At 37.6% G+C, this 26,154-nt stretch overlaps 1 protein-coding gene across 1 annotated transcript in view; it reads right to left on the reverse strand.

Moving 5' to 3' along the window:
* Ube2u (ubiquitin conjugating enzyme E2 U) overlaps positions 1-26,154 on the reverse strand; it is a 53,385-nt gene that overhangs the window by 16,441 nt on the left and 10,790 nt on the right. The window contains exons 5-7 of the mRNA XM_074079884.1: positions 24,252-24,369; positions 15,216-15,264; positions 6,493-6,581 (exon numbers count right to left, since the gene is read on the reverse strand). Coding sequence (XP_073935985.1) covers positions 6,493-6,581; positions 15,216-15,264; positions 24,252-24,369 — 256 coding nt within the window. The remainder of the gene's footprint in view (positions 1-6,492; positions 6,582-15,215; positions 15,265-24,251; positions 24,370-26,154) is intronic.

Consider the following 26,154-nt stretch of genomic DNA (forward strand, 5'->3'; position numbering starts at 1 on the left):
ATTAAGTTGATCTATGTAGTTCAAAGTCATGTTACAATACTCAGAAACTTTCTCAATGTCTTCCTTTTATTGGAACTTTGTATGATTCAATATTGTTTGAAATAAGTAGGTTGTAACTTGGAAATTGTTACTATTATAATGACATTTGTTGATATATCATTTATGTTTTTAAGTAAGATTTATGGGAGGCCATTGTTTTTGGGCTGAGCTCCCTTGGTCTCAACAGACCAAACCAAATGGAGTCACCCATGCTAAATGCTAGGCAATCAAGCAGAAAATTTAAGGAAACAGGAAAATCCCCTGTTTTTCCCTAAACGGGAGATTCACAGCCACTAATCAGAAGGGGCCCAGTCATCCTAAACCTATGCTTGATGAGGAAGCCCCCTCTGTTTCAACCTGTACAATTTTCTTAGAACAAGAAATACCTGAGTTTAACCCATCTGCTTTTTGTATTGTTTCCTTGTTCCTGTCCTAGTAGCAATAAAAACCAACTGTGCTGCCATGCCCAGTGGCGCTCTTATGTACTCTTCAGGTAAGTTGCTACTTGATACAATAATAATCACTAACTAAAGTCAATTAGATCTTTAAATTTGTTGAAATGTCACTTCTTAGTAACAGTAATGAGCATAAAGATAACTCATATGAAAACCACAGGCATCACAGTTTAATCAATTTCTAATTTGGCACTTCAGGTAGAAAAATCAGATCTTTGCGTTCAAAGTAGCATTCAGATTTCTTTTCTGTGCTGAGGATAAACTCAGGGTCTCACGCAAGTTAGGCAAGCATACCCCTCACCAACACCCCCAATGACATTTCAGATCTTGGTTGCTCATAAAGGAAGACTCTTAAATGATTCTCTGGGCTCTGAAGGAATCCTTTGCCAACGACAGAAAGCGCTCCACTGTGTTGTTCAGAGACTATCTGTCCTGCTGGCTGATAAGGGCTGGGCTATTTCCCTGGATCTGAGTGCTGTATTACCACTAGTCCAAGTTCTTCTCTCTGGAACATTGCTGAGTAAGCTCATCCCTCTCCCTGGGAGAGAGCCCACTAATATTTGAAGATCGCTTTCAAGGAAGTCTCCGGTTCTCTTGGCACACAGTTTTCTGGAGACATCTGTCTTTACCATCCTGCTGGAAAACTGTTGATGTTCCTATTAAGCTTTATCTCCAAGGCTGGGATTTAACTCAAGAGTTACAATGCATGAGTTAGTGATCCAGGGTTCAATCCCCAACATCTTCCCCCAAATTATGCCTAGAATTGGATCAGGATCTTAATTTCGTTTGAATAACAAAGATGTAAGTGGAGTTACTACCTTTCTGGATCTATGCACCATACTTACATCAGTTCAGCTCAGATCTGCATTAATATTTTACAGAAATAACATTACACTATTATCTCATAAGTTTATGGTTAGTTATAAGCCTTATGACTTCAATCAAATGCACATAAAATGTATTGGAAACCTCCTATGCTTAGTACTTGTTACATGAAATACTATTAAACCAGATCCCATACCCACATATACTTCATCTATCTATCATCTATCTGTCTATCTATCTATCTATCTATCTATCCATCTATCTATCAATCATCTATCTATTATCTTCTTATTCTGAGTTTGCAGTAAGCCCTTTAACCAGCTGGATGCCCTCCACTATTCTTTCCCTTACCTGGAGCTTTCTTCTTGTCAATGATTAATTTTTCCTTGTAACTTGATTTTAATTTGCCATTGATAGAAAAAAACATTCAAACAAAAGAGCTCTTTTTTTCTATTAAATTACATGGTTTTCATCAGCAGTGCTCATATTGGTCCTTTAATTTCTTTTCTTACCTCAAACACTCATGAACACACATGCATGCATAGTCTTGTAGGCTTTATCAGTTCTCTTCATATTTGTATTCCTATTTGTATTCCTTTCCATTAAAGAAGCAAATCAAAGTTCTCTAGGGTTTTTAGTGAGGGATCGTTTTTTCCTTTAGATGATTATAACAAACACTTCTGGACTTACCCTTACTATATGCTGGGCACATGTAAAGTAGACAGGCAACTACCCAATTTACAGATGAACAAACAGACATAGAAATATTGAATAATGTCTTCTCATTGGGAGTCTTCATTAAGCTTGGCCAAAATTTAAAATTTAATCTTCTGTGAATGTTATTTCCTTTTTGAGGTTTCTACTCAAGGATAATTCACATATTGCTTAAATTTCTTGGAATTGCCTTTCCTACATTTTATATTCAAATAAATATGGCAGGCAATCTTTTCCTCATATATTATGAAACCCCAAGTGGCACAGTCATTGCTCCTGAGTAGTCCTATTAGCTTTATATTGCTGACTCATTTTCTTCATTGCTTTCTCTACCATCTGAGAGATGAAAATTCCATAGTACTTTGTACAAACTTTGATTTTAATGCTTCTTACATTTTATCCTTATATTTTTTCACTCATCTGTCCTCTACCACCTGCCTGTAAACTCCTCAAGAAGCTTGTGATACATAACACACAGTCAGTTATCTAGATTTACATGTTCAATGAATGATGACAATTGGAGGGAAATAATGAAGGAATGAAGGCTGGGGGAGACAGAGAAACAGAGAGTTGAGGACAAGTGAAATTTTAGCAGAAATTCTGGAATTTGAAATTCCTTCCTTACTACCGTAGCTTGCCCTTGCTTCAGTTTTGTAATTTGTGGAGAAAAGTATCCTCTCTATTGCTTCCACAGTATAGTTCTTTCTCTACTGATCTTTTTGAGGATTACAGGGCATTGCTTCCACTCTGAGTTTTTGTTTGCTTTTGTAGTGCTGGGGGGTCGAACCCAGGACCTTGCACGTTGCTACTTCTTTTTTTCATGACACACTTCCTGTCCAACATCTATAGAAGCTGACTGAGATTTTCCCCTTTGGGACTGTGCCATCCAGACAATACAATAGGACCAACGTGCCTCTGTATGTCTTCTCATTGGAATCTTCATTGTGCTTGGCCAAAATTTAAAATTTAATTGTTCCTTTTCACACACGCGACCCCATGCTAACTATAGAGCAACTTGAAGTAGAATGCAATGCTTTTGTCCATCAAAAATGAAAGATGAGGTACAAAGAGTTAAGTGCTTCACCTGAATTTATTTACCTATATGTGGCAAAAGTAGTCCAGGGCTAAAGAGTTGTTAACTTCTGACATCATGTTCTTCCCACTAGCACTTTCCCAACTGTGGCTGCAGGTTGTGGTCACCTGGGGAACTTTAAAAACCACAAACTTCCTGGTCCTCTGCCCAGAAAGCCTGATGAAATTAGTCTGGGGTGTGCCCTTTCTGTTGGAATTGTTACAAGCTCCTCAGGTGGTTTTAATGAGCAGTCAAGAGTAAGAGTTGCTGTACTAGAAACAGATACTGCCTCTTGCATCTAAATGAGTTTGGGAGACACTTGGCCTTATTGCTGTCTAAAGAGTTAAAGAATGAAAGTCTCCCGGGATGAAAACAAGCATCCCCATGAGGCTTCAGGCTTGTTGGTGTGTCCTGATGACAGCAAGCAAACACCAGAAAGCCTACAGTCAATGCTGCAGAGCACACTGGTGTGAGGGACTCTTTTCCTCTGACATAAATGTTTCCTTACAAGTATGACATTCTGTCCTTAAGGAACTGTTCCCACAACCATGTATTAGGTTGTCCTCTGCCAAAGCTCTTACTTGATGTTCTACAGCAATGGACAGAGAATACTGCATTATTTATTATATGACAGCAAACTATCTCAGCATAGTATGAGATTTAAATTCAACCTCTGAAGTATAGGCAATACATTTATCAATAATTATAAATTTTAGCTCATAATCATAGGCAATTTACCTCCTTTACCAATATATGATATTCCCACCTCCACCCCCCACATGTATGATCTTAGTTTAATTATATAGCTCCTCCTGGTCTTGGTTTTCTTATCTATAGAACGGCAATAATACTAAGGGTGAATGTAGTACTATGCAGGATAGATATTAAGTGTTCAATAAACAGGGGTTGGATAAATGAATAGATGTATGATTGGGTACAAAGACATGGAAAGGAATTATTACCCCAAATCAAAATATGACTACTCTCTATTCATAGAAGATAAAGTTCCTAAAATATGCACAAAGGTTTAATAATCTTACCAGGTAGGAATGTAATGGTAGAAAATGAAGTTATTGGAAGTTTCCCTTCAATTCTGAGTTGTTGAAGAAGCATTCTATAATCTAAAAGCTTCATCTTTATTATTGCCAGGAAATTAGACCATTAAAAAAGATAGCATTGGATCTCATCCAGCTGAACTATCAAAAGACAAAATGGCCAGCAGCACACTCAAAGTTTACATTTAATTTTTTAAATGAAGTGCTGGTTATGATTGAAGGAAAGTTCTTGAAACATTCTTATAACAATTCCAGGGGAAGAGGAGGCAGGGGGATTGTGAAATCTGGCACTAAATGCTAGATTTAGTCTCAGAAATTCTTTCAGGCTGGAGATAACCATTACCAGCTATTGACTTAACAGAGAGGGATGAATTTCATAGTAGGTTAGTCATAGATATAGCAGCAACAAAATTAAAGGTTTTTGGATTAAACTCTCATGAGAAAGAAAGTACAGTCAGTGATGCATCAGTATTTCCTTCCATTTTTCAATTGTTCTTTATTGCAAGACAACCACTTCCAAATCTCCTTAAGTTTTGGTATGTGCATCTATTTTTTTCTCTCTGGGAGTTTGGAATATCCAAGTGCCCCATATATTTACGTTATTCTGTAAAGCAGCATCCTATAACAAGCTATTTGTTCTCTGGTTGAGGGAGTGTGACTCAAAGTCAGTCCCTGGAGTATGTCAATTGATGTCTCTCAACACCGTGTTTCTGCAATGAGGGGTCATTGCCCCTGGAACACATCTGAGCCCTCTGACTACATAGTAGGCACTCAAATGTGTGTGTTGAATTAGTTAAGCTGCACCCAGCACACATCTTTGAAATTGAACATTCATGAACTTTAGCATCAGAAATAAAAAATTCTTTTATGCTGATAGAGTTGCTAAAAATCTGTGTATCTTAAAGCACCCTTAAGTTATTTTTGATCAATAATCTACAAGTGAGAGAGGATAGTAATGTCTGATCATAAAATAGAATAATTAATAACTGACCTCTTGAAAGAATGTGTGATTTTTTAAAATGTTATTTGTCTTACTTTTTTGTATTTGTTAAGCTTAATACTACTACATTTTGCCCTAATCTGTCTCCTGTACCTAAACACTGGGGTTTTTTTTTTGCAATAGTTAAGGAACAATGATGAGATGGAATTTTCATGAAATTCCAAACTGAGACAGTGGCCATGGGGGTGGAAAAGAGTAGACACTTTGAGAATGTTATCAGAGATGAACCAGAAGGTTTACTGAGAGAGAGTAAGAGGAATAAAGAACTTCTAAGATTCTGACTTATGCAAGAAAAATGCAAAAATAGTGATTTATCACTAACCAAAAGAGGGAATAAAGAGGAAAGGATAGGTTTGGAGCATCTCAATCACTACGGCATCTCAATTTGACATGCCTATAACACATGTAAGTGAGATGTTCAATGCACAGTTGTAAATATGCATGGAGCATTGAGAAGAGGCTTCTGGCTGAAGACAAGGCCTTAGGAATAGTTGGCAGATAGGCTAATGAAAAATGAGGCAGCGGGAGAGGTGTTTCAGAGAGAATGGGTAGAACAAATTGAAACAAGAAATTAGTGTTAAGGAAAGAGGCAGAGGAGTGCTTAGGCAGGAAGAAGAAACCCATGGCTGTAGGGTGTCATATAAATCAAGGAGAATACAGCCAATGAGTGTTAAGAACTAAAAAGTCATCACTAAATCCAGGAATTATAAAGTAACTGCTGACTTCTGAGTGCACCAGTTCACAGGATGGCTGAGGCAGTCACATTTCAGGAAGTGTATGTAGACTGGATAACCAAAGTTGCTCCATATTAAGAAATAGTACTTGAGAGAGCCAATTAAATGAAACCAGCAGGTTGTCCAGCCCTCTATTCTGTCTTCATACTTCCTAACATATGATGGTAATTGCTGATTTTTCCTTAGATTGATCTGATTGAACAGCCCTAGGTTCTTATGTTTTCTGATTGGGTTTCTATTTAATATTTTCTCTAGCTTAGAGGATAATTATGTTTAGAATTGAAAAGTTTCCTCTTGCTGTGAAGCCTTTCCAGGGTGAAGTGAGTTAAATAAACCTCATGAGATTAAGAACTTCATCTCTTAGTTCTCTAATTGCCTATCCTTCCTTCTGGCTTTTAATCAAACTACAGTGCAAGGTTCTACACAAAACTGGAACTAAATTAATAGTCATTAAATGAGTAGTATAGGGTCAATAGAGAAGTTTATTGCTCTTATATAGCAGATACGTGTCAATAGCCCTTGAAATTAAGATAATCTGAGAATAATGAACAGATTAATATATACCAAAAGAACATAGCATAAGTCTAGATCACCTTACATGGAGTTCTGTCATGTTCTGTGGCTTTTGATGTAGCTATTTCAGACCATGTCTTATAGTAATCATTAAATGAGATTGTTCTAATTTTCCTGAAAATAGAGATAAAAGTCAGACAATAGGTACTCTGCAAATTTTCTTTTTAAAATTTTATCAGGATGGACTGTTTAGATAATGTCTTGTCAGAAGACATTAGATTGATTTGCAAATTCTAATACACATTTCTAATAAGTGAATCCAACAGATTAATTTTACCAGTGATTAATACAAATTACCTAAAAGAAAATCTGTCCAATTTATTTTTCAATAATAAATGTAAATGGGCATTCATGTATACATTATAGAAAGAAATACAGGTTTCAGACATCTGCCTTTGATGACTGAAAATCTAAAAAGAACTTTAAGCAAAGCATTATATGGTTTTATTGAACTTCATGTCAAACTTTGGCAAAACTACATTTATTTTCATCTTATGTGAACAGAATAAAAGCATGAGAATGGAGGTTAGTTTAATTTTTACATAGACTCTGGTCATTATCAAAGAGGGCAAAAAGAATTCTATCCTTTTTCTTTGCTTGTATACTATTACCTTGTCCTAATTGGGAACTATACCATAATCTGCCCGGCAGGCACTCTACCACTTGAGCCACTCCACCAGCCCTTTTCTGTGTTGGGTATTTTTGAGATAGGGTCTTGCAAATTATCTTTGAGCCGCGATCCTCCTGATCTCTGCCTCCTGAGTAGCTAGGATTATAGGCATGAGCCACTGGTGCCTGGTTGTGAGTCTCTTAAATAACTGCACTTGCAAGCATTTTTACTATAAACTTTTTGATTGCAGAGATTCTTAAAATTCTATAAGCAAAACATTACTTAAAGACATTTTTCAGACATGTGAAATCATCAATCAACTGCTTAAATAGATGTTTAAACATTTTTAATCTTTTTCTAATTTACATTCCTAACTTTTTGGAAGAAGTAACTTTTCAGTTAGGATAAATATATTAGCATGATTTTTTAAATTAGCATTAATTTTATAGGTAAATTGTAGGCCCCTTAAGGTAAATATTTGCCCTAATTTTGAAATTAATGGGGCAATAACTAAATATGTCAATACATTCATTTATTTGAATAGATGTAATTTTAAGACTTACATTTTCCAAATGTGTTATTACTTTTCCAATCACACTTAAGTAGAAATCTGAAACTTGGTGAAGATAAATTAATCATTACTATTATTGCTTCCAGAGCTGTGTGTCATGCCTCACACTACTAAATGATATACTAAACCAACATTAATTTGCCATTGAAGTGCTTTGGCATTTGGAAACAGAGGTAACAAAATGAAAGGCTGCATTATATCTCCTGCATGAAAAAGCTTGTGATCAATTTGCTGTCACAGATCATTTAGCAGACAACAATGACCCAAGAGGAAGGAAACTGTCAACACACTGTCTCATGAAAAAAAAATACACCATCTTCAGGCACAATCGTCTCCATTGTTTTTTGTCTGTTTGATTCTGACCCATGACCCTCTCCCTTCCCAAGGGTGTCCTGTTCAATTTCAGACTGTTAGCCTTCAGGGGCTTTCATTTCTTTCTTCCAGAATAATTAAAAAATATTACCCTAAAAGGCATAACTTTAGTTAGCTTGAATATACAAAGCAGAATATCTTAGACATTTACATTTTCTATTCTTTGAAGGAAACAACCCCTTATAATAAAAGAACACTAAGCATATTTTACTATTATTCAGATAAACTACTAAGCTTACAAGAATATATACAGCATAAAGATGCATGTGCAGATGTTTTCAATCAATAGCAGAGATTTATTGAATACTATCATTGATGTGAATAGGAAAAAGTAGAAGATATAACTTTAAACTGAATATTAGTTTGTTAACCTGTTGGGAGAATCAGATACATACCTGGACTAGTGAATAGGACAGGATTTTATGCTAACACAATAAAATGTTACATGGTTTGACATTTGGAGAATACATTAACAGATGCTTTGTGGGCAGTGGAAATAAACAAAAGAAGTTGGAGGAGAGAGGTGTATTATAACTTTTATTTGGAATCCAGCAAGGCAGAACCACTTGGGCTATGGATCTGGAAAAAGGAAGGAGGCAGCCCAGGCATGGGGAACAGCGTGGGCAATAGTTTAGTAGGGAAGTTGCTGGTGTGTGCCTGTAGGCATTCCTAGGGTGGAGGGAAGGGACAATAGTGATGAGATAATTACCAGAGTAGAGTGTTCAAATTTAGAGGAGCCAGATTTTGATAAAAAATAAGTGAACTGAGCAGTGCAGGATCATGTAATTTAGACAGAGAATGGCTTAGAGTTGTTTCAGTAATCTTGATTCGTTGGGTACTGGGGAGTCATCAGGAGTTCTTGAATGGACAAGTCAATTATGAAATCAGTGTTGAGCAAGAGTTTTCTCTGGAAGTAGTATACAGGGTGGTTAGACAAGGGCCAGTTAGGAAAAAGGAAAACAAATTCAAATAGGAAGCAAGTTTGTGATTCAGGCAAGAGACTACTGAGAGCTAATAGAGTGGGAGCAAAGGTTCGGAGTGGGCAGAGATAAATCTAAGACAAGACTAAAGAATCCACTGACTGGTCATCTGACAGGGTGTGATGGGTGAAGGAATGTTAAGGTCAAATATTCTTCTAAAGCCCAGAAGACTTGTTTTGCTATTAATAGAAAGCATCAAGAGAAACTGAAGTAAAATATGAGTTTAATTTTAGACATGGGCCTTAGGTGATGATAAGACTGACAAGGCAAAACGACCTCTAAGGGTGTGATTGAGAAACTGGGAATGGAAAAGAGAGACTTGGGTCAAATCAGCATAAAGGTTGATAGATGAAGCCTTAGGGAAAGCAACCTCCACAAGAGTAAGTGTTTAGAAAAGAAAGGGCAGGCACCAACTCATGGTGAAAGAGAGCCAATAAGAAAGAGAAATGTTCATTAAGGGAAAAAGAAAAAAATGGTAGTGCTATTTTATGGAAGTCACGTCCCAGCCAAACCCAAAGCCTCATGGTTATATTCTTCACTATCTCTTCTTGGAAACGAGCTCTCCATCATGGCCTAGTCCTTGGTAGCATGGTTAAGAGTGCAGGATTTGGAAATCAGTGGGCATGTGCTGAAAAACTCTGATAGCACTACTTATTTGCTGTGTGGCTCTGAACAAGTTGCCCAACTTCTCCACACATGTTGCCTTGTCTATAAAAGACAGAACTTTCTCAGCAGTTCTGCCAGGCATTCAATGAAGTCATGCATGAGAAGAGCCAAGTTTATCACCTCTTCACACTCAGTGTCACTGGTCTCCTCAATTGCTTTCCATAAAGTACCTGCTAACTCCAGACAGCCTCCTAATTGTTTTTCTACCTCAGACTCTCCTATTCCAGGTGTGGTGCCTCTGCTGGAAAACCACATTTGTTACCTAATTCTATAGGATGAGGTTGAAACACTTAAATGGAACCCAAGGTGTCATCATCCTTTTCCAACCTTTCTTCTGCTGGTCTCATTCCTAAATCCAGAGCTATCATCACATGGAATTTCCTGCAGATTCTGGGCACACCTAATATTACACTTCTGTTTCTGTGCAAGCTTTTGCGTCTATAGATTCTTTTCCCCTCTCCCGCCAAACTGTTACTCATTAAAGTTTGGGTCCAGTAAAAATATTTTGTGTATGAAGTTTGTCAAAGTGGTTACTGTTTGCCTCCTCAACAGCTATTTCCTTTTTCCCCCATCACGTGGATGTGGCAGTCTGATGAGAGCCTGATGGGTTACAGGATGTCTGACCATGACACCTATTTCAGGGATAGGAGCTTGACTTAAAAGACTGAATCAGAGTGAATCTTAATGAATCTCTAGTACAATACATCATGATATCTGAAAGTATCAATCCTCTTTGTTCTTCACAATACCTTCTTATACTAGGTCCTTTCCACTTCTAGATACATTTGAGAGCTTTCTATTTTTTTTTAGGACTGATTTTTTTTATTAGTATTGAATTGAATCTATACATTAATTTGGGAATTCACATGATAATAATATTGAGTCTTTTTCAAGCCGTAAATGGAGAACATTTCTCTCTATTCCTTTTGGTCTTTTAAGCTTTCTGAAATATTTTGTGGGTTTCAATATAGATATCTACTACATCTTTGTTACTTTTTGTTGTTGTTATAAAGGGCATTTAAAATTTTTCATTTTCAGCCAGTATGGTTGTACATGTCTACGATTCCAGCACTCGGGGGGACTGAGGCAGAAAGACTGTGAGTTCCAAGCCCACATGGACTGCAAAGTGAGACCCTGTTTCAATTTTTGCTTTCATTTTCTATTTGTTGATTGTGAGTATAGATAAATACAGTTAATTTTTTAACTATTCATCTTGTATACAGAGTCCTTTGCTAGATTCACTTACTAACTTCCAAGCTTTGTATGTTCATTTGGATTTTGCTATGCACATATTTTAGACATGTACATATGTTATCTGTAAAAATCGATTTATAGTAGTCTGCAGTTTTGCATTCTGCAGTCTTAGTTACCTGTAGTCAGTCATGATACAAAAATATTAAATGGAAAATTCCAAAAATAAATAATTCATAAATTTTAAATTGCACATAGTTTGAGGGCTGCAAGCATGGCTCAAGTGGTAGAGTGCCTACCTAGCAAGTGTGAAACCCTGAGTTCAAACTCCAGTACTGCAAAAAAAAAGGAATGTACATTGAGTCGCATGATGACATATTGTGCTGCTCTGCTCCATCTGCCTGAGAGGTGGATCCTCCCTTTGTGCAGTGTATCCATGTGGTATACACTACCTGTTCATAGCCACCGACTAGCTATATTGGTCACAGACCTGCTGTTGCAGTATTGCAGCATCTGTGTTCAAGTAACCTTCCTTCACAGCTTAATGCAATGTCACAATGCCTACATCAGTCATCTCACTTCTTCCCATCATGCAAGCATCGTATCAGCTCACATAATCCCAAGAGGAGTATAGTACAACAAAATATATTGAGAGACAGAGACAGAAAGACCACATTTACATAACTTTTATAGTAATATTCAGTCAGAATGGTTCCCTTATTATTGCTTATTGTTGCTAATCTCCTACTATGCTTACTCTGTAAACTGAATTTATCACACAAAAGTATAGGAAAACAGAGACATACATGGGGTTCAGTGCTATCTGCAGGTTCAGCTTCCACCAGGGTCTTGGAATCTATACCCTGTGGATAAGCAGGGGTGCTGTATGAAGCAGGTGGTGTGAAATATGCTTTCTCCATGATTTTGCATGTGCCATTCCCCCTGCCTAGAAAGTCCTGCTCCCCTGGTCTACAGGTAAGTTCCTATTTCACCTTTAGAAATCACCTCCTGCATCACCTTCTCCTGAAAGCTGGTCTTTCCATGCCATCCTCCCAACACCCTGCCAAGTCTTAGGAAGACATTTCTCCCTCTCCACCCCCTCAGCATCTTGCTTTTCCCTTTGCCATAATGCTTATTATATTGTATCTGAATAATACAACAACAAACATGCACTGCCCAGTAAGACATTGGATTGCATTTAAAAGAGGTGGTTTCAGAGATGGATGCTTGGTAAAAAAGAGAAGTCTTCTAAAGGAAGCTTAGAAAAAAAATATAAAGACACAGGGGAAGAAGTTTCTGTTCACTATGATTTATTTTAAATATGATTCAAATTGACTGTAGCATTCCTCAAATTCCTGATATTTGCCTGTGGCCCTTCAGCTACAGTAAGCCCGCCTTATTCGTGGGTCTATTACATGTGGTTTTGACCAAGTGCAGTCAAAAAAATAATAAGAAAGAAAGAAATTTCAAAACCAAAAAATTTTAATTCCCATGTGTGCATTACATAGTTCTGCTGACATGGAGACTCTCAGTCAGTCCCATGTTATCATCAGTTCTGTTTAAACCATTGTGTGATCTACTGCCTTTAATTTTATGAATATCTGCCTCCCCAAAAGTGAGGTAAAAGTATATGTGCTTAGTTGAAGTGATACAGTGGAAATTTGAGGTTTGTTGAAAGGTGGCATGTCTTTAGTGGAAAATGGGCAGCATTAAGGGAAAAATGAATTGAGCATCTGAAGTACTGAATTCTAGGCATCCTGAGCATTTATGATTTTTACTAAAAGTGATCTTCTTGGAACTATGTACCTGGATACCAAGGGTCTACTGTACATCTCCAGTGAAAGATGCTCTCCACATTGGTCCTGGGGGACTGACACTCAGTCCTACTCCCTGTACTGCTTCCCTTTCAAAGGAGAACTTCATCCCAGAATATAAATCTCATGAAATCAGGGATCATGTATTATTCAGGGATGTGTACCCAACACTGGGGAACAATGATTGGCATAGAACATAGCTCCATGAATGCATTTTAAATACATGAATAAGTACCTGTTCTTCATGGAGCTAAAAACCTGCCCCACAACCACAAGTGGTATCCTATAGACCATGTACAAACATCCCAAATGACTAGCACAAGTTCAAGTCATCTTCAATTACTAAGCATCAACTGAATTCCCTTGATACATTCTACTCAGTTGAATGGACTCTGCCTGAATTTTGTTATGTCTTTTGGAAACAAGGCTTTAATTTCCTAGCTCTGCCTCTGGGATACATCTCTAGAGCCAGCTTAGTTCCTCTACCTCATGATGGAATGCAAAGTTCTAAGCCTATGCTGTTAGATTGTCACAATGCTAAGTAAAAGCAACATCTCTGAGGGTTGGTACCAGTGGGAGAGGGGAGGATATAAGGAAAGGGTGTAAGAGGGTGAATATGGTGGAAGTATTGTGTACTCATGTATGAAAATGGAACAAGACTGTTGAAACTATTCCAGGAATGGGATGAATGGGGGGAAAAGGAGAATGATGGAAGGGATAAGTTCAACTATGATATATTGTAAGAACTTTTGTAAATGTCACAGTGTACACCCACTACAACAATAATAATTTTTAAAAACCCATTTTTTGCAGGTTATGCTAGTGACAACACACATACATACACACACACACACACACACACACACACACACACACACACAGCAGCATCTCTCTTGGAATAATCTCTACAAGACCTCTCTGTGTCCTACGCAAAAGCTAAAACCTAGGTGTATTGCCCTTAACGCAGAGAAACTAAAGCAGATACCTTAAAGCAACTGAGGCCAATAGGAAAAGGGGAACAGGAACTAGAGAAAAGGTTAGATCAAAAAGAATTAACATAGAAGGTAACACCCACGCACAGGAAATCAATGTGAGTCAATGCCCTGTATAGCTATCCTTATCTCAACCAGCAAAAACCCTTGTTCCTTCCTATTATTGCTTATACTCTCTCTACAACAAAATTAGAAATAAGGGCAAAATAGTTTCTGCTGGGTATTGAGGTGGGGGAGAGGGAGGGGGCGGAGTGGGTGGTAAGGGAGGGGTGGGGGCAGGGGGGAGAAATGAACCAAGCCTTGTATGCACATATGAATAATAAAAAGAAGAATGGAAAAAAAAAAAAGAAATGTCAAAAAAAAAAAACAAACCTAGGTGTAGCTCAGTTCTCTTTCAGAACAGATGTATCAGGAGCAAACATTAGATCTCACATATACATAACAAATTGCAGCGTGATTTATACCAAGAATGTAGAGAACCATTGAAATCTAGACACTTATTGCCACAACTGAGTTCCACTTTAAGACTTCTCTAGGGAATTCAGGATGGCACAAAGTGGACACTATAAATCAGACTGAATTCTGGTGTCATTACTCCTTGGTTTGGTACAGAGGACCTGCTGAAACCAGGACCATCGATGGTATTCTGGCTTGCTCCTCCTGCATTATTAGTTAATGCTGGCCCTGTATCCTTATGGACTGCAAATAATTATGTCACACCTAGAAAGAAGTTCTGATATTCCAGGGACATTAACGTTTTACAGATGATAAAAACAGTGCTTGTGCATTGTCTATCACAGGCCTATTTTGTGCCAGGATGCTCAAATGCTACAAACCACATTGACAACACAGTGAAGGGGCAGCAGCGTCTCTACCCAGTCCCAACCAAGTAGACTAATCACTAGATTACACATTGTATTTCTGCAGGTGTTCAATGCTGTTTCACAAACAGAAGCCACTTAAGTTGCCTAATTGTGCTCATCTTTTATACAGGATCAAACAAGGAAAACTGACCCAAACAAGCACTAGCTAATTATCTGGTATTGTGCTGTTTTCTACACCTGATTAGCTATCAAAGTGAAGCTGACGGAAAAATTCAAGAAGGTAAATGCTGCAGAAACTACCTGAGACTCCAGATCTACGACTCATGCAGGTAACTCAAGGCCAATGTCATACTGTCAGTTATCTCCCAAAAGGTACAGTGACCTCAGCCCTAACCCTCACCATTTTCCTGTAGAACCTCGTTGTCTCCTAAATTGCTTGGATTTTTCTGATCTATAATGGTTTGTGCTCATTCTAATGACAAAACACTTTTTTCTTTTCAAAAATAAAAATAGCAAGACAGCTCATGTACATATATTCAATTTGATTTCAATAGAAAGAATTCAATAATTTCCACATTCTTCCTGAAAACATTTTAAAAGGTTTTATTGGAGAAACAAATATTTGCTTCTTTTCTAAATTAAAAAACTTTAATTATTATAGAATCAGTTTAAGTCAATATTCCTTTTAGTAAATTAATTGACCAGAAAGTGTGTAAAGGAAATCTTACCTGATAAATGTATATGGCTCTTCAGATAACTCTAGGCTGTCATCACTCACTGCAGAGAAAATATGAAAGGATTCTGGTTTACTTGCAGATTGAATACATGGCTTTATGTGCACTCTTTCCAAAGCCTCCATAAAATGGTAATAAAGGAATAAAAATAAGATATAAAATCTCAAGGAGAGCAAAAGAAAGATGACAAGAAGTTTTCAAGATGGAAAGCAGATGTCAAGTGGTAAGTGTCTTAGCAGGCCCTAGAAACTCGAAACTTCACTGCATGATGAGGGGAAGCCAATAAAAAGTGCAGGGATTTGCACTTCAGAACCTGAGAAGCAGCTCAGGAATTGAAGGTACCAGTTAACTCCGCAAGGAGGGGGCAAGGCAGAGCACAGACCCAAAGACTTACATTCTGTGTGACAGATGACGCTTGCTGGGGCAGAAGGGAGGATGTATAATCTCTGGGAAAACTGAGCCAAAGAGACCTAGGACTAGAAGGGACTAGGTACAGAACAGTACTACAGTAAGGGACAGAACCAGGAAATAAATACACTGAACAGCAAGATGCCTGACCCTCTTTCCTGGTCTAGCTTTCAGAGAGTAAGTCTCTCTCTCTCTCTCTTTCTTTCTCTTTGTCTCTCTCTCTCTCGATACTGGAATATTTCTCTCAGGAAAAATAATCAAGCCTAATGAAATGGCCAGTTTCTCAATGAATTCTCAATAATGAAATAAAGCCATCAATAAGCTCACTATGTATTTAGAACTTTCAGTATTTTCATCATTCATTCATAATATGTCCGTCCATGAATGGACAAAGATCACTAGACACTCGAGCAAGTCAATATCATGAAAGTCAACCACCCAAACAAATAAATAAGAAACAAAAACATATTTTTTTTTCTAAAAAGCACCCAAAATTACAACAAAAAACCAAAGAGATGGAAAAAAAAAAGAGAAAATTGATTTTAAAATTAGAGGACCAAATCTGCAGATCTAATATTCAAACCACAGGTAATCTAGAAAAGACAACAGGGAAAATGGAGGGAAATTATAAAAAGAAACTGCATAAGAGAATTTCCTGGAATGAAAGGATACAATTTGAGATTTCAATAGCTTATCAAATGATCTCCATGTTGCGTGTGTGCGCGTGTGTGTGTGTGTCTATAATAAACAACAAAATAAAAAACCCAGAAAGAGATATTGTCTAGAAATTGTAGGGCTGGGGGTAGGGGTGTGCCTAGCAAACATGAGGCCCTGAGTTCAAACCCAGGGCTGCAAAAAACAAAAACATAGAGCAAGGAAGAATTGGAGAACAATGGGAGGAAGAAAGAGGAAGGGAGGGAAGGAAGAAAGAAAAGAAAGGAAGGAAAAGAAAAAGAAACTGCAGATCACTAGGAATAAAGAGAACATTTAAAAAGCTTCCTGAAAGAAAATTATTTCCTAACTAAAATTTAGCCAAACCATGAGCTTGTAAGAGAAGAGTAGCTACATTTTTAGGCATGAAGAGCCATAAAGATTTAACTCCTATATGCTGGGAAGCTCCTGGCAGTTGTGCTCCAAGAAAACGAAGGAACAAACTAACTATGAAGAAAAAAGAGGACCAGCAGGGCTCCAACCCAGGAGGCAAACAAAAGGGACATCCCAACACAGCTGAGAGCAACTACCAAGTCAGGACTAAATGGCAAGGGAACCCAAGGGGGAGAAATGGAACAGATTACCTACTAACCAGATACCTGGGAGTTGTTTCACAGCTTGGCCAGAAAGTTGAGGGGGAGAATAGAGGTAGATTTTTAAGAACAAGGGAATGAAAGCAGACCATTTGTACAAGAAAAGAAAGATAACCACTCATGCTTTAACTGTGACGAGTATTTACAAAACCATATTAATATAACCAAACTATATTAGGAGGATGAGGGAGAGGAAATGTGGGTGAGAATGGTAACATAAGAGATCAATCTTTATATTCCATAAAATGAAGTTTATAAATAATGTCTAAAACTGAAAACCTCAGAAAGACAAGCAACAGAGTAAGCAGCGGTAAAGGCTGGAAGAAAATAGCTAGCTGTGCTGAGCTGTTGCTGCCTCTAAGGGGGCAGCACGTAGGGATAAAAGATACATGCTTCTAAGGTCTAGGGTATTCCTACTACATGTCCTTCAAAGTTATAAGCATGTTTGTTTGATAGAAATACATAACATTTTTAGTTAAGACCAGAAGTATAGAGATTTTGCTACAACATTCCCAAGTTATCTGGTGCATGGAAATAAAGAAAAAAGAGAGGTGTGTAACCCCAGCAAATAGATCCATAGGTGACCATCCCATTCAGCTCAGGTTTTCTGTATCTCACAATATTAGTATTTGTTACAATACTGTCATTGTTGGTTCTGAATGATAATGCTAAGACTCTTGTTTTTATCAAGAGAGCAAAGCTGCTGGACTAAATTTCTTTTTCTCTTGACATTCAGAAAATGTTTTCCAGAGAAAGAGTATACATACACTTAACCCCAAAAAAGTGCTCATTCTAAAAAAGAAAAAAAATGGAGACCTTAAATCTTGTGAGACATCATTTGCTTCATTTGTAGAGACAATTTTCTTTAAGATTGCTCTGTTGTTAGTACTGGAATTCCTAGCCAGAGCAATTAGGCAAGAAGAAGGAATAAAAGGAATACAAATAGGTAAAGAAACTGTCAAAATATACCTATTTGCAGACGACATGATCCTATACCTTAAAGACTCAAAAAACTCTACTCAGAAGCTTCTAGACATCATCAATAGCTATAGCAAGGTAGCAGGATATAAAATTAACATAGAAAAGTCATTAGCATTTCTATACACTAACAATGAGCAAACTGAAAAAGAATGTATGAAAACAATTCCATTTACAATAGCCTCAAAAAAAATCAAATACCTAGGTGTAAACCTAACAAAAGATGTGAAAGACCTCTACAAGGAAAACTATACACTTCTGAAGAAAGAGATTGAGGAAGACTATGGAAAGTGGAGAGATCTCCCATGCTCATGGATTGGTAGAATCAACATAGTAAAAATGTCTATACTCCCAAAAGTAATCTACATGCTCAATGCAATTCCCATCAAAATTCCAATGACATTCATTAAAGAGATTGAAAAAATCTACCGTGAAATTTATATGGAAACACAAGAGGCCACGAATAGCCAAGGCTATACTCAGTCAAAAGAACAATGCTGGAGGTATCACGATACATGACTTCAAACTATATTACAAAGCAGTAACAATAAAAACAGCATGGTACTGGCACAAAAACAGACATGAAGACCAGTGGAACAGAATAGAGGACCCAGATAGGAAACCACACAACTATAACCAACTTGTCTTTGACAAAGGAGCTAAAAATATACGATGGAGAAATAGCAGCCTCTTCAACAAAAACTGCTGGGAAACTGGTTAGCAGTCTGCAAAAAACTGAAACTAGATCCATGTATATCACCCTATACCAATATTAACTCAAAATGGATCAAGGATCTTAATATCAGACCACAAACTCTAAAGTTGATACAGGAAAGAGTAGGAAATACTCTGGAGTTAGTAGGTATAGGTAAGAACTTTCTCAACGAAACCCCAGCAGCACAGCAACTAAGAGATAGCATAGATAAATGGGACCTCATAAAACTAAAAAGCTTCTGTTCATCAAAAGAAATGGTCTCTAAACTGAAGAGAACACCCACAGAGTGGGAGAAAATATTTGCCAGCTACACATCAGACAAAGGACTGATAACCAGAATATATAGGGAACTTAAAAAACTAAATTCTCCCAAAACTAATGAATCAATAAAGAAACGGGCAAGTGAACTAAACAGAACTTTCTCAAAAGAAGAAATTCAAATGGCCAAAAAACACATGAAAAAATGCTCACCATCTGCAAATTAAAATCACACTAAGATTCCACCTCACCCCTGTTAGAATAGCCATCATTAGCAACACCAACAACAACAGGTGTTGGCAAGGATGCAGGGAAAAAGGAACCCTCTTACACTGCTGGTGGGAATGTAAACTAGTACAACCACTCTGGAAAAAGATTTGGAGGCTACTTAAAAAGCTAAACATTGATCTACCATTTGATCCAGCAGTACCACTCTTGGGGATATACCCAAAAGACTGTGACACAGGTTACTCCAGAGGCACCTGCACACCCATGTTTATTGCAGCACTATTCACAATAGCCAAGTTATGGAAACAGCCAAGATGCCCCACCACTGATGAATGGATCAAGAAAATGTGGTATTTATACACAATGGAATTTTATGCAGCCATGAAGAAGAATGAAATGTTATCATTCGCTGGTAAATGGATGGAATTGGAGAACATCATTCTGAGTGAGGTTAGCCTGGCCCAAAAGACCAAAAATCATATGTTCTCCCTCATATGTGGACATTAGATCAAGGGCAAACACAACAATGGGATTGGACTTTGAGCACATGATAAAAGCGAGAGCACACAAGGGAGGGGTGAGGATAGGTAAGACACCTAAAAAATTAGCTAGCATTTGTTGCCCTTAACGCAGAGAAACTAAAGCAGATACCTTAAAAGCAACTGAGGCCAATAGGAAAAGGGGAACAGGAACTAGAGAAAAGGTTAGATCAAAAAGAATTAACCTAGAAGGTAACACACACACACAGGAAATTAATGTGAGTCAACTCCCTGTATAGCTATCCTTATCTCAACCAGCAAAAACCCTTGTTCCTTCCTATTATTGCTTATACTCTCTCTACAACAAAATTAGAAATAAGGGCAAAATAGTTTCTGCTGGGTATTGAGGGGGTGAGGGGGAGAGGGAGGGGGCAGAGTGGGTGGTAAGGGAGGGGGTGGGGGCAGGAGGGAGAAATGACCCAAGCCTTGTATGCACATATGAATAATAAAATAAAAAAAAGATTGCTCTGTTGTTATAAGGATTAAAATAAAAATAGTGGTGAACAGAGCTTGAGCTGGAGAACCAAATGCTTATCACAACATTCTGTTTTGTGGCAGAACAGAATATATTTGCACAATTATTGGGAGTTTTTACAGTACAAGTTAGTGCTTAATGATTTTATAATTTCCTTTATTTTGGTACTGACTTAATCTGCCAGTTAATTGTATTATAGTTTATTTAGATAGCACTTGAAATTTATTAAGATGATTTTCCTTTATTTATCAAAAGCTACAGGTATATTTCCTGTAGAAAAAAAATAATTACCTCAGTATTAGCAACCACTACTCAGCTTTACCCTTTTTTATACAACTGTATAAATCTTCAACCAAAGATTTTTTTGAAAATTATATGAACCTTACTTTTTAAGCACCCAAACAATCATGGTAGACAGAAGGTAAACATTTGATCATATGTACATAGAAATTACAATTCACAAATTAAAAAAAAACAGCAAAAGACATAAAGTGCATATGAAATCCCTTTGTAACAAATTAGAAAGTACCAGCACTCAGGATCTAGAAGGCTAATGGTGACTATGCATGGGCTCCTTCCAGATCTTTCTTCCTGAAGAGTGAGTTGGAAGGTACTTGAAAGGTCCCCTTGTCCAACTCCTGACACCAGGCAAGAAGCTCTCTGACATCATCCCTGAAAAATGGTCACTTAACTCTAAGGAAACACTAGTTATAAAAGAATACCTTTAAGATGGGAGTTTACTACCTGTCAATCTGGTCTTGAGCATTATTTTAAACAACTTGAATTACTGGAGAAGTCCTCTTTATATCTGCTGGCTGGGACTGAATGGACTTTACCATTAAGGATGCTGCAATGATGGTAGCATTTGCATATAGGAAAGGTTAGGCATCCAACTGACTATATAATTTATTGTCCAAACTGGCACACTGCAAGTGAAAGGGAGTACTAAAAACAATCCTACCAAGATGGTGCCCCACAGCCTGGGGTATGTGAATACTGTTAGTAAGGGAGACAGGCCCTGCAGTCACACAGCTAGCCCTGCAGACTAGGCAGTCACACAGATACTGGGGAGGCATTAGGGAATAAGAGGCATTTGCATGTCTATATATCAAATACCAAGTTTCAGTTTAGAATAAAAAATTTATTCCAGACAGTTGATTATGGGGGAAAATGCACAGTGTGCTTAACATATGTTCTGATGTAGGGCAGAGCCAAGTCTGCGAATTATGGACATCAGTGGTTATAATCTAGAAGGTCTTTGGAAGGTATGACTGACTTCTAGCTTCAGTGTTCATCCTACTTTAGTTTTCTGGAGCCACACAGAAGAAATCTCTATTTTCTGTGGGAAATCTCTTCAAATACTTGAAAACAGCATTTACCACTGCCTTTGATCTTTTCTTCCATTGGCTAAACACATACAGTTTCTTCAGCCATAGGAAATGTGATGTTCCAAATTGAGCATATTACAGATGAGGGCCCATCAAACCACAGTAGGGTAAAATTATTATGTGACATGTGCTTTGTAGAAGGGTACTTTCTATTGTTGGTTTACATTAACCAAGTATCTTCACAAGAACCTTTTCATAGAATTAAGTTCTGCTATCAAGTTGGCCTTCCATTCTGTACTTGCAAATTTTAATTCTTTGACATTAAATGAGTGAGTACATCCATCCTCTTAAACTTGGAGGCAGAGGGGAAATGGAAAAGCCCAGGTTGAAGCCCTAGCTCTGCAGCTGTTCCAGTGGCCTTTGGCTAATCCCTCATCCTTGGATTCCCACTGAGGAAGAGGCTGTGGGGATCAGTATTGAAAGTAGTAAGGAAACTGTGAAGTAAGATCTGAATCTAATTTTATGGGTTTTTCTTCACTCATTCTACAATTTTTTATTCAATATCACCTGTCAGATACTACACTGGACGCTGAAAATACAGTTCTAGCCTATAATTAATGCCTCATGTTTCTCATAATTATCGGTTCTAATTTTGTGTTGTCTAAAAAATGTAACAATTCTTCCTATACATTCCCTGGATCTCTTAATATTTTATAAGAGCAGATTCTTGCAATATTCTAGAAGACACCTTTTTCCCTGAGTGTCTGCAGGTAATTGATTCTTACTGGGTGCAGTTTTTCACACAAATCCAAATAGAAGAACAGCCACCTAATTTAGAGTGAACATGTTTCCTGCCACTTTGTCATTCCTTACACATAGCATCTATCTCTGCTACAACAGGGCACTCCTCCCCACCAAGCTATGGAAAATCATTCCCTTACTGGTGCCCCAGGTTCTAGCTCCCAGTCCAGCTGAGATGGCAAGCAGGCTGAGACCTTGGATTTGCATATATCTCATCAATACATGAAAAATAACACAGAGAAAACTGCAAAAGTACTATCTGGCTTGTCACTTGTGTACTGAGTGGTTTGGTAATTTGGGTGGCTTTTCTGTAAGGTGCACTGGCAAAGCTGGAGAACCGAAAGGAGTGAAGGGTGATGTCTACCTGTGGAGGACAAAAGAAAAGACTGACTTCAGGTTTCATTTCCATTTTCTTTTGAGACAGGGTCTTGCTATGTAGCCCTAGTCTGGCCTCCAACTTGTGATCCTCCTTGCCTTAGCTTCCTGAGTGCTAGAATTACAGTTTTGTACCACTATGCCTGGCTCTGACTTTAGGTTTCTTCTTCCCTTTCTCTCTACAGGGCAAGAGACTATTGTACAGAATCATTTACTGCAGAGAATTCTTTAAAACTAATTTTAAAAACTGCCTCTCACCACCACATGGAAAAAACATCGCAACATGGAATATTTCTTTTTAATGGTAATATTGTAGCCTCAGTGAAAGGTTAAGTGATATGTATCATTCCTCATTCAGTCCACAAATATTCACAGGAAGACAGTACTGTTCTCCAGAGGACACAGCAGTGAATGTCACAGAATACTGGTAGGTACAGAAATGCAGTCAGATTGAAGTGGTACTGCTTCTCTCTGTACAAATCAGTCTTAAAAATGTTGGGGATTGTTTCAGGAATTCTGAAAAAAGCATATTTGGAGATCCTATAAGATGTTTAGTCAATACTGTTTGATTTACATCAGACCCAAAAGCCTGTAAAGGAAAAGCAATTGAACTTGGCCATGATCATACAGACCCAGCTAATAGACTGGAAGGATGAGTCCTAGAAGGGGACTGGCAAAAGAGACAATAGAAATCTGAGAGAAAAAGCACCAGAAGAGATCAAGTCTTGCTGGTTGCAGAGGTAATGATGTCAGTTACTATGCAAGATTGCTGTGTGCTTCTAGGACTGGCAGAACACAAAGGAAAGAACTATGACCCAGCTCTCACCTGTGGCAAACCCCTCTGGGCCCAATTAACTAGAGAAAGGGAGAAGGAGCAATGGAGACAGTGGAGTTAAGAGTCAGAAGGAGGGAGGTAAAAGGGAGATGAATGTAATCAAAATACTTCCTACACATGTATGAAAATATAATAATGAAACCTGTTAAAAATTGTTTTAAAAAGGGTGATCTGAAAGAGAAATAGAGGGGGAGAATTTCATTGTGTATGGAACTATCACAATGAATCCACTTTGTACAATTAATATATAACAATAATAATAAAAGGGAAAAAGAGTCATAAGAAAGCTATTGGTTGGATACCAAGGACATTGGGAAAAGCAGAAGTTGGAGAGTTTTGGGTGTCATTTCCACAGGGACCATTAGAAGGAACACACAGGGAGAGAACTTTCCAAAAGAAACTGCTGAATACATTGTTAGTCAGAGAAGAAAGCTGGCCCAGATCAGTAACATTCAGGGCACTGTAGGTAACGTCTGGGAAATATTCATTACAGAATGTAAGACTCAAAATTTGATGTCACATTGTGATGGGTGGATGAGTTTCCATTGGCACCCTCCATTCACGTGACCATGACGTGTAAAGATCTTTGCTAAGCTTAAAACCTTTGATGATTTTTTAATAAAGGACCACACTGTTTGGTATGACAGTTATAGTCATTACTGGAAATGGATACAGAAAATTCTCAAATATTTCCTGATATAACAATTATGTGCTAGATCTTATTTGCTGTAAATGCTTAATGTATAAATGCTAATTGCCAAATAAGAACAAGTAGGTACTTCTTACATTTTGATGGCAGGAAAAGTGCTTCAATTATTCTTTTGTACTTAGATTCATCTTTGACCAGCATCTGGGCAGCTTTCAAATTCACTGGATTTTCAAGCATTGGGTTAGAAAGCATAACCTAAAAGAAAACATATGCAACATACACACGTTTTTATTTTATTTTTTTTTAATTTTTTAATTTCTTTTTATGTGCATACAATGTTTGGGTCATTTCTCCCCTCCTCCCCCACTCCTTCCCTTACCCCCCTCTCCCTCACCCCCTCGATACCTGGCAGAAACTATTTTGCCCTTATCTCTAATTTTGTTGTAGAGAGAGTATAAGCAATAATAGGAAGGACCAAGGACCAAGGGTTTTTGCTAGTTGAGATAAGGATAGCTATACAGGGAGTTGACTCACATTGATTTCCTGTGCATGTGCATACACACGTTTTTAAAACCAACTTTTTCTTAGCCTGACAGTACAAATCAATATATACAACTCTCAACAAGTGTTTGCTAAATTCCTACTGAAGGAATTCCTAGATCTGAAGATAGACATAAAGGTAACAGGAGATACAGTTTTTACTTTCAAGAAACTCTTGATCTATCTTGTTTTTATACCATATACTCATGAACCAAATACTAGGATCAAAGCAAAAGTTCTTCCTTATAACATTTGTTCCTATCATATAAATTTAAATTGGATTTTTATGTAAAAGGAACACTGGGGAACATTGAAACATTTCCTTTACATAGGGTAAGAAATAAGACTACATATTAACATGAGACCACATTAGATCACCAATAAAAAACCACATATACTGAGGCTCTCACATGATTCAGTATCATTGAATGATTAGTTTAGTATCTGTAGTACTGTTCCATTACTGCTGTTAACTAACACAAATTTAAACAATATAAATATCTCACATTTCTGTAGGCAGAAAATCCAGGATGGTTGAACCAGTTTTTCTTTCCCAGATTTAATAAGACTGAAATCAAGGTATCAGCTGACTAGACTTTTATTAGAAAACTCTGGGAAGAATCTGCTTCCAAGGTCATGCAGGGGGTTGGATGAAGTTAGTTTCCTGAAATTGCAAGACTGAGGTCCCCATTTCTTTGCTGGCTATTAGGTAAAGACAGCCCTCAGCAGCTACAGACCTGTCTGCAGTTCTCATACTTGACTGTCAGGGTCTCAGAGCTCCCATGGTGTGACAAACTTTCTTGTGCTTGGAATATCTCTGGCTTCCCCTTCTGCTATATCCCTTCTTCTCCTTTCACTGGTTTTTCTGGCTCTTCTGCCTTCCTCTTGAGTGCTCATTATTATTTTGCACAATCAACAATAACCTTCTTATTTATAGGTTAGCTGATTAATAGCCATAATTACATCCATAAATTCTTATACAGTAGTACATAGCTTAGTGTTTGCTTGAATAACTAGAGGAAGGGAATCTTGGGGGATCTCTTTAAGTTCTTCCTACTTCACTATCAGTGCACCTGGACCAAACAGGTGACCAGTGGTAACCAAAAATTGTTCTGCTAAGGAGTACACTGGAATTAATAAGCATAGGCAATAACTTCTTAAATAGAACTCAAATGATTCAGCAATTAAGAGAAAGGATTAACAACTGGGACTACATGAAATTAAAAAGCTTCTGAGCAACAAAATAATGGTCACCAGATTGAAGAGGCAGACCACAGGAAGAGAAAAAAATTTTGCCAGCTATACATCTGGGGGATTAATAACCAGAATATACAGGGAGCTCAAAAAACTAAGCTCCCCCTAAATCAATGACCCAATGAAGAAATGGGCAAATGAACTGAATAGAGTTTTTTCAAAGGAAGATGTCCAAATAGCCAAAAAACACATGAAGAAATACAACCACTATGAAAGTATGGAGGCGCCTCAAAAAACTAAAAATAG

The sequence above is a fragment of the Castor canadensis genome, chromosome 7, assembly GCF_047511655.1.
Source record: "Castor canadensis chromosome 7, mCasCan1.hap1v2, whole genome shotgun sequence".
Taxonomy (NCBI): domain Eukaryota; kingdom Metazoa; phylum Chordata; class Mammalia; order Rodentia; family Castoridae; genus Castor; species Castor canadensis.